The sequence below is a fragment of the Triticum aestivum genome, chromosome 6D, assembly GCF_018294505.1.
Source record: "Triticum aestivum cultivar Chinese Spring chromosome 6D, IWGSC CS RefSeq v2.1, whole genome shotgun sequence".
NCBI classification, from domain to species: Eukaryota; Viridiplantae; Streptophyta; class Magnoliopsida; order Poales; family Poaceae; genus Triticum; species Triticum aestivum.
Window position 1 is genome coordinate 492,181,817 of NC_057811.1, and position 14,090 is coordinate 492,195,906.

The window sequence follows — 14,090 nt, forward strand, 5'->3', positions numbered from 1 at the left end:
ATATTTTAATTAGATCATCAAATCTCATATATCTAAATTTTCTTACTAAAAATAAACTAGTTCTATTAATTCAACTAATTCAACTAAGAATTTACTAAAAATAAACTAGTTCTATTAATTTTCTTACTAAAATATATAAAGTAGTTATATATATAGTAATATTTTAATTAGATCATCAAATCTCATATACCTAGATTTTCTTACTAAAAATAAACTAGTTCTACTAATTCAACTAGTTCAACTAAGCATTTACTAAAAATAAACTAGTTATATTAATTCAACTAGTTTAAATAATCTCATATACCTAAATTTTCTTACTAAAAATAAACTTGTTCTATAAATTTTCATACTAAAAATAAACTAGTTATATTAATTCAACTAGTTCAAATCTCATATATATACCTAATTAATATCTAGCTAATTCATCTAAAATTGACATTAATATTTAACATCTTTTCCATATAATTCATCTAACATTAACATTCTGACATTCTTATCTACGTAATTTATCTAACATTAATCTAAACAACAGAAAACAGAAAATAAGTAAAAACAATATGTGTGTATGTGTGTGTGTGTGCGCGAGCGGGGGCGGCGGCATACGGGCGGCGGCGCGAGACGGCGATGCGACGGGGACGGCGCGACGACGCGATCGAGACGGTGACGTGGTACGGGGCGGCGACGACGGGCGGCAGGGGCGACGGCGGTTACGGCGACGACGGGCGGTGAGGGCGACGGCGGTGACGGCGACGACGGGCGGTGAGGGCGACGGCGGTGACGGCGACGTGGGGCGGCGGGGGCGGCGAGGGCGGCGGCGATGTCGCGCGAAGTAGTTGGAGAAGAAGTGGTGGTCGATGAAACTGAATTTTTCGTAAGTGCCATATATATTGGAGGGGCCTTTAGTACCGGTTGGAGCCACCAACCGGTACTAAAGGACAATTTTCGCCAGGCCAAGGGGCGGGAAACTGCCCCTTTAGTGCCGGTTCGTGGCTCCAACCGGTACTAAAGGCCCCCCTTTAGTACCGGTTGGAGCCACGACCCGGTACTAAAGGTGTGCGCTGGCGCAGGAGCGATGCGGACAAGTTTAGTCCCACCTCGCTAGCCGAGGGGCGCCCGCACCAGTTTAAAAGCCCCGGCGCGGCTGCTGTCTCGAACTCCTCTCTATAGCAGGCTTCTGGGCCTAACTTTGGCGCGCTGCCCGTTGAGCCTTCTAGCCCTTCTGGGCCTGTATTTGCAAACCCTAGGGTTGGCAGGCCCAGCGGGCAGCGCCCCAACAATTTTTTATATAATTTTCTTCTATTTATTTCCGAGTAAATTTTTTGCTGTATTTAGTTTCTTTGTGAATATAAAAATATATATATATTTTTCTTTTCTGCATTATTTATTTTCTGCTATTCATTTTGTAGTGATTTTCAATTTCACCGTCATTTAGCTCTCTAAACAAATCGGTAAATGACTGAAAAACAGCAAATGATGTCAGAACGTGTTGGAAATTGATGACGTCGCTTTGAATGATGCATATTGAACGCAAAAATAGGCTGGAGTTCAAATAAGTTTAAAAAACATTGAAGTGCCCGTGTAACAGATGAGTTCTCGTCCGAAACCCTGATACTCCGAAAGAGATTGTCCAGTTTGTACACGAGGTGCGTCCAGTTTTCGCCGTGACCCTCTATACTCTTTTGCACATGCTATGCGGGTGAAATGATGATACCATGCCAAGTTCCAACATTTTCAGAGTTCATTTTGCAGTGATTTTCAATTTCACCGTCATTTAGCTCCCTAAACAAATTGGTAAATGACTGAAAAAACAGCAAATGATGTCAGAACGTGTTGGAAATTGATGACGTCGCTTTGAATGATGCATATTGAATGCAAAAATAGGCTGGAGTTCAAATGACTGAAAAAACAGCAAATGATGTCAGAACGTGTTGAAAATTGATGATGTCGCTTTGAATGGTGTGTACGGAACGCAAAAAAGTCTGGAGTTGTAATAAGTTTAAAAAAATGAAGTGCCCATGTAACAGATGAGTTCTCGTTAGAAACCCTGATACTTCGAAAGAGATTGTCCAGTTTGTACACGAAGTGCGTCCAGTTTTTGCCGTAACACAAGAAGTCCGGAGTTGTAATAAATTATTAAAGATAAAAAAGAGGCACAATGCTCGTTAATTAGCTTCAAGCCTTTCGGAATAGTGCAAACTGCACTGCACATAGCTCCGTGCAGTCTACACTATTCCTCAAGGCTTAAAGCTAAGCAACGTGCAGATGAGCATTGCGCCTCTCCTTCATCGTTCTGCACTCAGGGCTTATAAACCGCTCCTAGTGCCTCTCTCTTCGCGAGGTGGGACTAAAAAACAGCTTACTAAGAAACTACCCTCCCCCGACGGCCATGGTTATGAGCCCTGTGACGGTGCCTACTACTGTGGAGGCACCACCTCGCCACGCCGCATCATTATCATCCGGGAGGTATGCTGCGAGATCCATCAACACTAACTAACTCAAAGGAGTTGGCAGAGGCAGATGCGGAGATGCTTACAGACGACGAGGCGACTAAGAACCAAGAGCTCCAAGCACACTTGCTCGACGATCTAGATTTGAGATGGATGAGGATGGGGTTCACCTCGAGGGGGGGGGTTAGGGTGGAGGCATAGGAGCGCACTATCGAGGAGTCGCGATAGGACTACCGCCGTGAGCTCGATACAGCGAGCACCTCGCCCGCATGGAGAGCTTTGCGGATGGGCGGTCCACCGCCGAGGAGTCACATGCCGAGTATCGCCTTGAGATCCGTTACCATAACCACATGGCTCCGACATGGAGCACTTGGCGAATAAGGGGTGCACCGTCAAGGCGTCGCAAGCCGAGTACTACTGCGAGTCCTGGTACCGTGACCACGTCGCCGCCTAGTGCCTACACGGTGGTATGTTTTAAATCTCCACAGTTGATTCAATTAAGGGGGTTGTACCGAAGCAGATGACCGTACATACATAATCAACGGAAATAATAATCGCCCTTTCTCTGACACAGCTTTAGAAACTAAGCAATTTAGAAAATTCTTTCAAATACGTACTCAACGGTATATTTTCATGTAGCATATAACTCAAATTTCATTGATCAAATTAATGACCTAGGGTACGCTCGGCCCTTATAAGCCAGAAGAGAGTGAGTGGCACTAGTTTTTGTCTTCTTGCTCTAATGTTTTTTTAAGCACCAGCCTTGAACATGTGGCGCAAGTATGGACCGAACCTTTGACAGAGGGAAACTTGTCGAAAATCAGTCCATGCATGTAAAACTAGTTGGAAAATAAACATTAGTCAGAAAATAGCTGGGGAATCCAAGGCCGTCATAGGTTTCCAAATGCCAGATTCATCATTGGATGGTTTTCTCTTTGCAATCCTTTCTCCGCACGACAATTAATTTATTGGTTCACCCATTAACTTAGTTGTTTATTATCAAATTGTATTTTGTTCCTAAAGTGAACAGTTTTTTTTTCTTCCTTTACATATTTCTGTGCCACAAATGAGTTATTACGTAGCGTATTTGGTTGAATCATACGCATACCCTCAGCAACAACAACAAAAGAACCATATACTCCTTCCGTTTCTAAATATAAGTCTTTATAGAGAATCTACTATGAACCACATACGGATGTATACAGATGCATTTTAAGTGTAGATTCATTCATTTTGCTTCGTATGTAGTCCACCTAGTGGAATCTCTACAAAGATTTATATTTAGGAACGAGGGAGTATTTAAAAACAAAAAAAGCTCAAAACCAAAAGAACCATATGTGTTGGTAAGAGGTGAATGAAATCGGCAGAGGAACCGTGGATCATCACAGAGGTCGATCACAATCACAGGGTAAGTGATAAGAATGGGTACTAAGTATAAACATATGAGTACTGGAGTAGTAGTTAATTTGTTTAATTACCAAAGTCAACGAGAAAACAAGACCATGACCGTACATATATTCTCAAGGAAACTAAAAATCAAACAACTTTAACAAGAGCTTAGTAGTATGCAATGAGAGTTTGTTTTTCTTTATTTGGTCACTTTGTTAACGAGCACATCCAGGACAGCCATGGCCTTCTCGGCATCGTTCTTCTTGGAGACATCGTCGGGTGTCTTCTTGTCATTTGCAGGGCGACACCTATCGCAATTCCACTGGGCATGCGCCCCGTTGTTCTCCTTGATGAAGCTGCGGATTTCGGGGAGCTGGGCCATGCCGATGTCGTCCGAGCCCTCTTTGCTGGTGCACAAATTGTCGAGTTTTTCGCCGCCATTGGTCAGCTCCTTGTAGCAGGTTTCAAAGCATTCCTCGTCGGCCTTGGTCAGGTCTGGGTAGCGCTGCTTCTGAACGCCCGGGCTCGCGTCCGCGGACGCTTTAAGAAGGAGGGTGGCGGTGGTGAGCGCCGCCATCCCCGCCAGCTTCTTGTCGTCGGCGCCTTTGCACTCGTCGTCGTAGCGCGCGATCATGTCGGCGCAGACGTCCGGGTAGGGCGTTTCGGCGCAAAACCTTTTGACGTTGGCGTCGCCGACCGCCGCTTTGGGGGCGGTCTCCACCGCCGTCCCCAGATCACCGAGCGCTATGGGGGCGGTCTCCACCGCCATCCCCACATCACTGAGGAGGAGGAGGACGGCGAAGGAGGAGATGATGGTGAATAGCCTCGCCATGGCAAGCTGGATTAACTGTTAGCTTCTTAGTTAGTTGTCCTATGCGGCAGTCCATATATATAAGCACATGCATACGGTGCTATATATAGATAGATATACATGCCGACCGCAGGGTACGTCACACTGAACTGACGGATAGCCGGAGGTGGAGGAGTGTGTCTTTGAGGATAGCCAGAGATCATAAAATAGGGGTATGAGAGGCGGTGGCCATGGTTAATCTGTGGAGGTGAGGCCACCGAGCCACAGATGCATGCATGTTGCGAATGGTACGACACGTGGTAACCCACGGATGGTCGGGCTCTTTCAAGAGGTAAGAAGAACTTTTAATCTTAGCCCTCGAGTGATCAAGCGTATGCTTGACCATACGAGTCCTCTAGTAGCTACTTATAGTAGGTGATTGTTGTGTCTGTTGAAAAGAAGGTCATAAAGACATTATTATTTTCAAGTTACCATGTGATATGGTTTAGGACAAGGAGATATGGGTGTTATATTTTTTTGAACATGATATATGTGGGATGTTTTCGTCATGTTAACTGGCATAGGCAAGAGCTTGCACGACACATACGTCACTGAAACATATCATCGGATATGGAGTATCGTATCTTGGCGAAGTATCACTCCAGTCCATAGGGATGACACCATGCTGGAGCCTGGAGACAGAACTGCACATAAGGTATTACAATTTATTTTATTGGCCTACTCTTTTCAAGGACGCCTTAAGTTTATATTGTCTTGTGATGAATGTCAAAAGTTGATAATATTAGTACACACCAAGAAATATCTATGAATTATGCTTTTGTTTGGACATGAGGTTTTGACTATATGGATCTTTTCCAACTCCACAGGGTCACATTTCTATTTTATTTACTGTTGATTATGTCACTAAATGGATAGAAATTATTCCAACTAAAGGCGTTGATCATAGATTTTTATTAAAATGCTTAAATATGTTATTTTTCCAAGGCTTGAGGTTCCTAGATAGCTACTGATGGCCGTTCAGATTTTATGTCGGGTGTACTTAGGAAAGTTCTTGCTAAGTATGACGTAAATCACACAGTAGCATTACCATATTATCATCAGCCTAATGGGCGGGTTGAATTAACTAATAGAGAGATCAAATTAATTTTCAAAAGACTATCAATAGATCGAGGACAAATTGCTCTAAAAACAATGCACTATGGGCTTATAGACGTGCTAATAAAAAATACTATGGGAATATCACTGTATAAGATGGTTTATGGTGGATATGAGTGTTTGAGTGGAGGAATGAAGCGAAAATGCGAATATGTTCAAGAAAAAGTTAAAATGTGGCATATGATAGGAGAATAGAGAAATGTGAATTTAAAATAGGTGATAAAGTTCTCTTGTAAAAGTCTCGTTTTAGATATTTTCCAGGAAATCTTGTCTTCAAATGGGAAGGACCATTCATCATCGAGGAAGTTTATCGGTTTGGGAAATTTAAGGACAACAATGCCGAGGGGACCAAGCCGATAGTAGTGAATGGGAAAATACTTAGGCATTACATTGTCGGTTACCCTCCCGAGGCAGAAACTGATGTAATACAGGTAATTACTTTGGAAGCATTCATTGAAATAAACTCTAGAAGGCTCCAGAACCCTTAAAAATAGTAAATATGTGATCAGGTATATGGAAACAATCTCCGGAAAATCCATAAAAATCATATTTGGAAGTTTAGTCAAAGAAAAAATATCAGGCAAAAGAGGCAATTGAGGAGGTTCTAGTGGACCCCACGTGGGTGTCCCATGCAGCCGCCCTCCTAGATGACAACCTCGGATGCCGCCTCGGCTTCGCCTTTCGCCCGATGTCTTCTCTTGCACAATTTTTTACATATATATAAATTTCATGGATTTTTCCGATCTGCGTACCACACTTTCGTCCTGTTTTCATTTCGAGTTGTTTCTGCCATGAATTTCTAGTTTCTAGAGCATGTCTTCATTTCATGGATCAAGTAACATGAATTATGTTGCACGACAAGCTTGTGTCGAGGAGAAGTATGGAGAGTTATGGAGGAACTTCATCACAGATCATTTTAGAGTACATGGTAGGATCACTGTGTCGGATGATGAGGGTGACCTTTATCATGAAGCTGACGGGTGGTCGACAGATGACGAGATGCCGCCAACCCGAGAGAACATGTGGAAGAAGTAGCAGACGAAGAACGAGATGAAGAAGTTCCACTTCCCCAACCTAAATATTTACATGTTGAAACCTTCGGACAAGCATCCTATACCCATGGGCTCGATAAGCGTACGACCTCCTAATTCTAACCCTGTGCGGGCTACACCTACTTGTCCCTATTAAGATATTCTCGCTTCCTTCGTCAATTATATGCATAATTATATGGGTAAAGGACCAAGCATAGTCATATGGGTAAAGGCACCCTCCTAGGCTTGTTCCAAGCTTGGGGAGGTGCCGCATTATCTTTTAAATCGTTCTTTATTCTCTTTTATCTTTCGATCCTTAGTTTATATCGTGATTTAGAGAAGTTATAGTATGGTACACTGGCTGCAAGATGTTCTACCCTCTTCTTCAGAGAAATTATCAATGGTGTAAGGTTATAAATTTAAGAGATGGCATTGAGACTTCATTTTGCTTTTTCGTTATTATATATTCTAACACTGTAAGGCATGATTATATAGTCCTGATAGCTTGAAGCTTCTACCCACCCTGGAGCGTTCGTAATATGTTTGGCAACTTGTTGAGGTGTCTTGATAAATATTTCCCTCCCTTATTTAATAGATGAGGCAAATCTTTTGCCTCCGTTTCGAAAAAAATAAATATTTCCATTCACATATTCTCGTTTTGGTGGCAATCCTATGTTGGGCCATGTGGCTTTGTAGGAGTGACGTTGCTTTCAACAAAAAAGTGTGTTTCAACTGATGTGCTGGGTATTCATGTATGTACACACCGGCTCCATGCTTGGTCTATCATGTGCTAATGCTTCAGCCACGAGCTTACGGCTAGGGAAATTTTCTCCAACCATGGATGGCGGAGTAGTCTTCGACTCTTTGGATAGAATCTCCTCCATCTTAGTTTTTTTTCCTGTAAGTCAATGCTTTTTATTTTTCATTTTTAAACGTGTTAGCGATGCATCTTGTTATGTAGAGTCTGGATATTCACTTAATATAGGATTGAGTTAAAATGTCCTTTATGAAAAAATAATATAAACATATAATTAGTTAGTTTTATTATTTCGAAAGCCGACAAAGAAAACAAAACCATATCATACATCTATATCTATACCAATACAAAAAGACCCAAAGGGGCAAATTCAATTAATCTTAACCATCAAAACATGTCAATCCAATGACCATATTACTCCAACTCTGAGTGCTCAAGAAGTTTAGCATGCAATTAACATTATACCAGATATCAAAGACTATTTCTTTCAAGAAAAAAATAAACGTTTGTGCTACTCACATAATTAAGATGTAATTTATATCTTACATAATATCTACGTGCAATTAATTTGCACCCTAATAGCAGTGTGCATTGCACGTATGAATTTACTACTCGTATTACATAACCAAGGAAACTAATAAGATGCCCAAAAGACAGAAAATGAAACTAACCAAAAACGTAATAACAGCTAGTACTCAGTGAGTTTTTCTTTTCTTTTATTTGGTTAGTATTTTGTTGACGAGCGCCTCCAGGACAGCCATGGCCTTCCCGGCCTCGTTGTCCTTGGAGACATCGTCGGCTATCATCTTGGCTTCCCCTTGGCGACACCTCTCGCAGTTCCACTCAACATGCGACTCCTTGTTGAACTTGATGAAGTTGTCGATTTGGGGGAGCTGAACCTTGCTAACGCACAGCTTGTCGAGTGTCTGGGCGGCGTTGGTCAGCTCCTTGAAGCAGGTTTCGAAGCAGATCTCGTCGGCCTTGCTCAGGCCCGGGTGGCTGTCCCTCTGGACCGCCGGGCTCGCGGTGGCCGTCGCATTAAGAAGGAGCTTGGCGGAGGTAAGGGCCGCCATCCCCACAAGGCTTTCCTCGTTTGCGCCTTTGCTCTCGTGGTAGCGCGTGATCATGGAGGCGCAGAGCTCCGGGAAGGGCGTGTCGGTGCACAACTTCTTGACCACGGGGTTGTCGTCGTCTCCGTCGGCGGCGGCGGCGGTGGCGGCGTGTGAGACTTCACTGAGGAGGAGGAGGACGACGACGACGATGAAGACAAAGGAGGAGACGGTGGTGAAGAGCCTCGCCATGGCCAGCCGATGCACAAACTGTCCAATTGTACGTTGGAGGCCTAGACTATTTGCTTCTTAATTGGTTGACCCATCTCCATGGATATATAGCCAAATGTGGGGGGTGGTGCTATATATAGATAGACATGCCAACCGCAGGGTACGGGACGACGAACCAACGGATCGCCGGAGGTGAAGGAGGTATATGGGTGAGCTATGCTTTTCCTGAGATCATGGTCAATCGATCACCCATATACAGATGCATGCCACAAACCGTAAACCAACGGTGGTCAAATGTCGAGCACTAACGGGTGGTCAAACTCGAGCATAGGTGTTCTAGGTCACAATTAGCTAAGATGCAATCACGTTAGGCACTAACTAAAGAATGCCTTTTAAAACCGAAGCACTAAAGAGTTGTTCCAAAGTTGTACTTACAGCCCACTGAATCATATGATGTATTCGCTTCCTTATTTTTTTTTTTTCGGTTTGGTAAAAATGTTTTTTACATAAATAACCTGTGCCATATCATTGGCTAGGACGAACGGTTCGTCAGTGTACCCAAAATTGTTCAAATCGACTGTTGTCATTCCGTACTGTGGGTCTACCTGTACCCCGCCTCCTGACAGATTAACCCATTTGCACTTAAACAAAGGGACCTTAAAATCATGTCCGTAGTCAAGTTCCCATATGTTCATTATGTAACCATAATATGTGTCATTTCCCCTCTCGGTTGCTGCATCAAAGCGGACACCGCTGTTTTGGTTGGTGCTCTTTTGATGTTGGGCGATCGTGTAAAATGTATTCCCATTTATCTCATATTCTTTGTAAGTCAATACAGTCGAAGATGGTCCCCTGTACAACGAGTACAGCTCATCACAAACAGTGGTGTCACTTCTGAGACGTGTTTCCAACCAACTGCTGAAAGTCCTGATGTGTTCACATGTAATCCAGTCGTCACACTGCTCCGGGTGTTTGGAGCGCAGACTGTTCTGTGTAGTGTGCTTGAAACCAAGAATGACCGTCCCTGCATATTATTGAGTCTGCTCCTAGCGTGCCTTTTCCAGTCAGTCTCCCATCATACCGCGATTTACGGAGACCTATCTTCTTAAGGCCAGGAATGAAGTCAACACAAAACCCAATGACATCCTCTGTTTGATGGCCCATGGAGATGCTTCCTTCTGGCCTAGCACGGTTACGGACATATTTCTTTAGGACTCCCATGAACCTCTCAAAGGGGAACATATTGTGTAGAAATACGGGGCCCAGAATGACAATCTCGTCGACTAGATGAACTAGGACGTGCGTCATGATATTGAAGAAGGATGGTGGGAACACCAGCTCGAAACTGACAAGACATTGCGCCACATCACTCCTTAGCCTTGGTATGATTTCTGGATCGATCACCTTCTGAGAGATTGCATTGAGGAATGCACATAGCTTCACAATGGCTAATCGGACGTTTTCCGGTAGAAGCCCCCTCAATGCAACCGGAAGCAGTTGCGTCATAATCACGTGGCAGTCATGAGACTTTAGGTTCTGAAAATTTTTCTCTGGAATATTTATTATTCCCTTTATATTCGACGAGAAGCCAGTCGGGACCTTCATACTGAGCAGGCATTCAAAAAAGATTTCCTTCTCTTCTTTGGTAAGAGCGTAGCTGGCAGGACCTTCGTACTGCTTTGGAGGCATGCCGTCTTTTTCGTGCAAACGTTGCAGGTCCTCCCTTGCCTCAGGTGTATCTTTTGTCTTCCCATACACGCCCAAGAAGCCTAATAGGTTCACGCAAAGGTTCTTCGTCACGTGCATCACGTCGATTGAAGAGCGTACCTCTAGCTCTTTCCATTAGGGTAGGTCCCAAAATATAGATTTCTTCTTCCACATGGGTGCGCGTCCCTCAGCGTCATTCGGAACAGTTAGTCCGCCGGGACCCTTTCCAAATATTAGTGTAAATTAGAGACCATAGCAAGTACGTGATCACCGGTACGCATGGCGGGCTTTTTCCGGTGATCTGCCTCGCCTTTGAAATGCTTGCCTTTCTTTCGACATTGATGGTTGGTCGGGAGAAATCGAAAATGGCCCAGGTACACATTCTTCCTGCATCTGTCCAGGTATATACTTTCGGTGTCAGCTAAACAGTGCGTGCATGCGTGGTATCCCTTGTTTGTCTGTCCTGAAAGGTTACTGAGAGCGGATCAATCATCGATGGTCACGAACAGCAACGCCTTTAGGTCAAATTCTTCCCCCATGTGCTCATCCCACGCACGTACACCTGTTCCATTCTACAGTTGTAAGAGTTCTTCAACTAATGGCCTTAGGTACACATCAATGTCGTTGCCGGGTTGCTTAGGGCCTTGGATGAGAATTGGCATCATAATGAACTTCCGCTTCATGCACATCCAAGGAGGAAGGTTATACATACATAGAGTCACGGGCCAGGTGCTGTGATTGCTGCTCTGCTCCCTGAAAGGATTAATGTCATCCGCGCTTAAAGCAAATCATACATTTCTTGGGTCACTTGCAAACTCAGCCCAGAACTTTCTCTCAATTTTTCTCCACTGCGACCCGTCAGCGGGTGCTCTCAACTTCCCGTCTTTCTTACGGTCCTCACTGTGCCATCGCATCAACTTGGCATGCTCTTTGTTTCTGAACAGTCGTTTCAACCGTGGTATTATAGGAGCATACCACATCACCTTCGCAGGAACCCTCTTCCTGCGGGGCTCGCCCTCAACATCACCAGGTCATCTCGTCTGATCTTATACCGCAATGCACCGCATACCGGGCATGCGTTCAAATCCTTGTACGCACCGCGGTAGAGGATGCAGTCATTAGGACATGCATGTATCTTCTCCACCTCCAATCCTAGAGGGCATACGACCTTCTTTGCTGCGTACGTACTGTCGGGCAATTCGTTATCCTTTGAAAGCTTCTTCTTCAATATTTTCAGTAGCTTCTCAAATCCTTTGTCAGGCACAGCATTCTCTGCCTTCCACTGCAGCAATTTCAGTACGGTACCGAGCTTTGTGTTGCCATCTTCGCAATTGGGGTACAACCCTTTTTTGTGATCCTCTAACATGCGATCGAACTTCAGCTTCTCCTTTTCACTTTCGCACTTTTCCCTTGCATCAACAATGACCCGACGGAGATCATCATCGGGCACATCGTCTGGTTCCTCTGGATCTTCAGCTTCCTCTTGATCTTCAGCTTCCCCCGTTGCAGCATCACCGTATTCAGGGGGCACATAGTTGTCATCGTCCTCTTCTTCTTCGCTGTCTTCCATCATAACCCCTATTTCTCCGTGCTTCGTCCAAACATTATAGTGTGGCATGAAACCCTTATAAAGCAGGTGGGTGTGAAGGATTTTCTTGTCAGAGTAAGACCTCTTATTCCCACAATTAGGGCATGGACAACACATAAAACTATTCTGCTTGTTTGCCTCAGCCACTTCGAGAAAATTATGCCCTTAATGTACTCAGAGGTGTGTCTGTCACCGTACATCCATTACCGGTTCATCTGCGTGCATTATATATAATTATGTGTGTCAAAAGTAAGAAAATTAGACAAGTATCTATCTAAAGTAAGATTTTTTTTCTTTCAGAAAGAAGATAAGAACAAGAGGCTCACCACGGTGGTGCCGGCGACGAGATCGGCGCGGGCGATCGACGGCGGTGAAGACGAGGACGGGGCGTGACGGCTTGCTAAACCTAGACAAATCTCGGAAAAAATGGAGCTCGGAGGTCGAGCTTCGAGAGGAAAAAGCTTAACTAGTGTGGCTCGGGCATTTCATCGAACACCTCACATGCATAAGAGGTGAGCTAGAGCACCCAAATGCCCTTCCTCGCCGGTCAGCAAAAAACAGAGCACTGTGGAGTGCTCTGCTCGCCGGCGATGGGGTATATATAGGCAACTCAGTTGTCCCGGTTCGTGGCTGGAACCAGGACTAAAGACCATCCTTCTGTCCCGGTTCCTGCCACGAACCGGGACCAATGGTTGTGGGCCAGGAGCGAGGCCCATTGGTCCCGGTTCGTGCCAAGAGCCGGGACAAATGGCCCAGACGAACCGGGACCAATGCCCACGAGGCCCCGGCCGGCCCCCTGAGCTCACGAACCGGGACAAATGCCTCCATTGGTCCCGGTTCGTGGCAGAACCGGGACTAATGGGCTGGCCAGACCCGAACGAAAGCCCCTTTTTCTACTAGTGTACGTGACTTGTATTTTGATCTTTATGATATAAACGAGACACGTATTACCATGGAAAAAAAAGCTCGATCGCACGGGATACGTCCTCTGAGTATTTTGCCGTTGGCCGATGTTTTGCTTTTTTTTCACGTGGCCATGAGCCGCCATTGCAGATTCCATCGCCGCCATTGCAACCCAGAGCAAGAGATCGAGTCCAGCGAACAACACACGACGATGGCGGCCTTGCCCGATGACATCCTCACCGACGCCTTCTCCTACCTGCCGGCCAAGTCAGTCGGCCGCTTCCGAAGCCTGTCGCGTTCATGGCACGCCGCCCTCTCGTCGGTCGTCGAGCTCCACCACCGGCGAGCCAACAGGCCAGGCCAACTCAAGCTTTTCTTCACCACTACCAAAGGGGCCTCGAAAAGAAAAAAGGAATCCTATTTCTATGCTTGGCTGCTCGGTTCTGCTGCTGTGGAGAAGCTCGTGCCCAACAATTTCTGCTTACCGTCTCCTCTCACCAGGCCTCTCCATGGCCTCGTCCTAGCTAAGTCCTCTGCGCCGACACCGGGTACCACGTCTACAACCCTTGCACTTGCACCGGTGCTGCCTTGACACCAAACCATCGTCCAAGATGGTCCACTGGCCTGTGTGCTACCAGCATGTGGCGTACGGATTTGGTTATTGCTCGGCGGTCGGCGAGTCTAAGGCAGTGCGTCTATTCAGTGCCCTGGAGTATATATGCAGATTCAGTGCCCTGGAGTATATATGTATGCAGATGGCGGGTTTGACGCCAACTGCTGCGAGATCTTTGTCCTAGACAAGTTGGCGTACTACTGCCCAACGACCGCCAGTGTTGCGAACCAACCCGTGGTTGAATGGTTAGGCGGACTGTGGTATCCCCAGCCCACTAGAGTTTAAATTCTGGTGCTCACATTTATCCTGTATTTATTTCGGGAATTCCGGCGACACGTGTTCAGTGGGAGAAGACGTTCCCGTCGACTACGAGGCGCCTACGGTGACTTTGTAAAATCTCAAGATATAT

At 45.3% G+C, this 14,090-nt stretch overlaps 2 protein-coding genes across 2 annotated transcripts; both read right to left on the reverse strand.

Moving 5' to 3' along the window:
• Window positions 1–3,882: 3,882 nt before the first annotated feature.
• Window positions 3,883–4,683, reverse strand: LOC123142262 (uncharacterized). Its single transcript, XM_044561250.1, has one exon. The coding sequence runs from the start codon at window positions 4,666–4,668 to the stop codon at window positions 4,036–4,038; it is 633 nt and encodes a 210-aa protein (XP_044417185.1). The 5' UTR covers window positions 4,669–4,683; the 3' UTR covers window positions 3,883–4,035.
• A 3,281-nt stretch (window positions 4,684–7,964) lies between these two features.
• LOC123142263 (uncharacterized) lies at window positions 7,965–8,962 on the reverse strand. The gene has a single exon (XM_044561251.1). The coding sequence runs from the start codon at window positions 8,889–8,891 to the stop codon at window positions 8,307–8,309; it is 585 nt and encodes a 194-aa protein (XP_044417186.1). The 5' UTR covers window positions 8,892–8,962; the 3' UTR covers window positions 7,965–8,306.
• Between the last annotated feature and the right edge of the window lie 5,128 nt (window positions 8,963–14,090).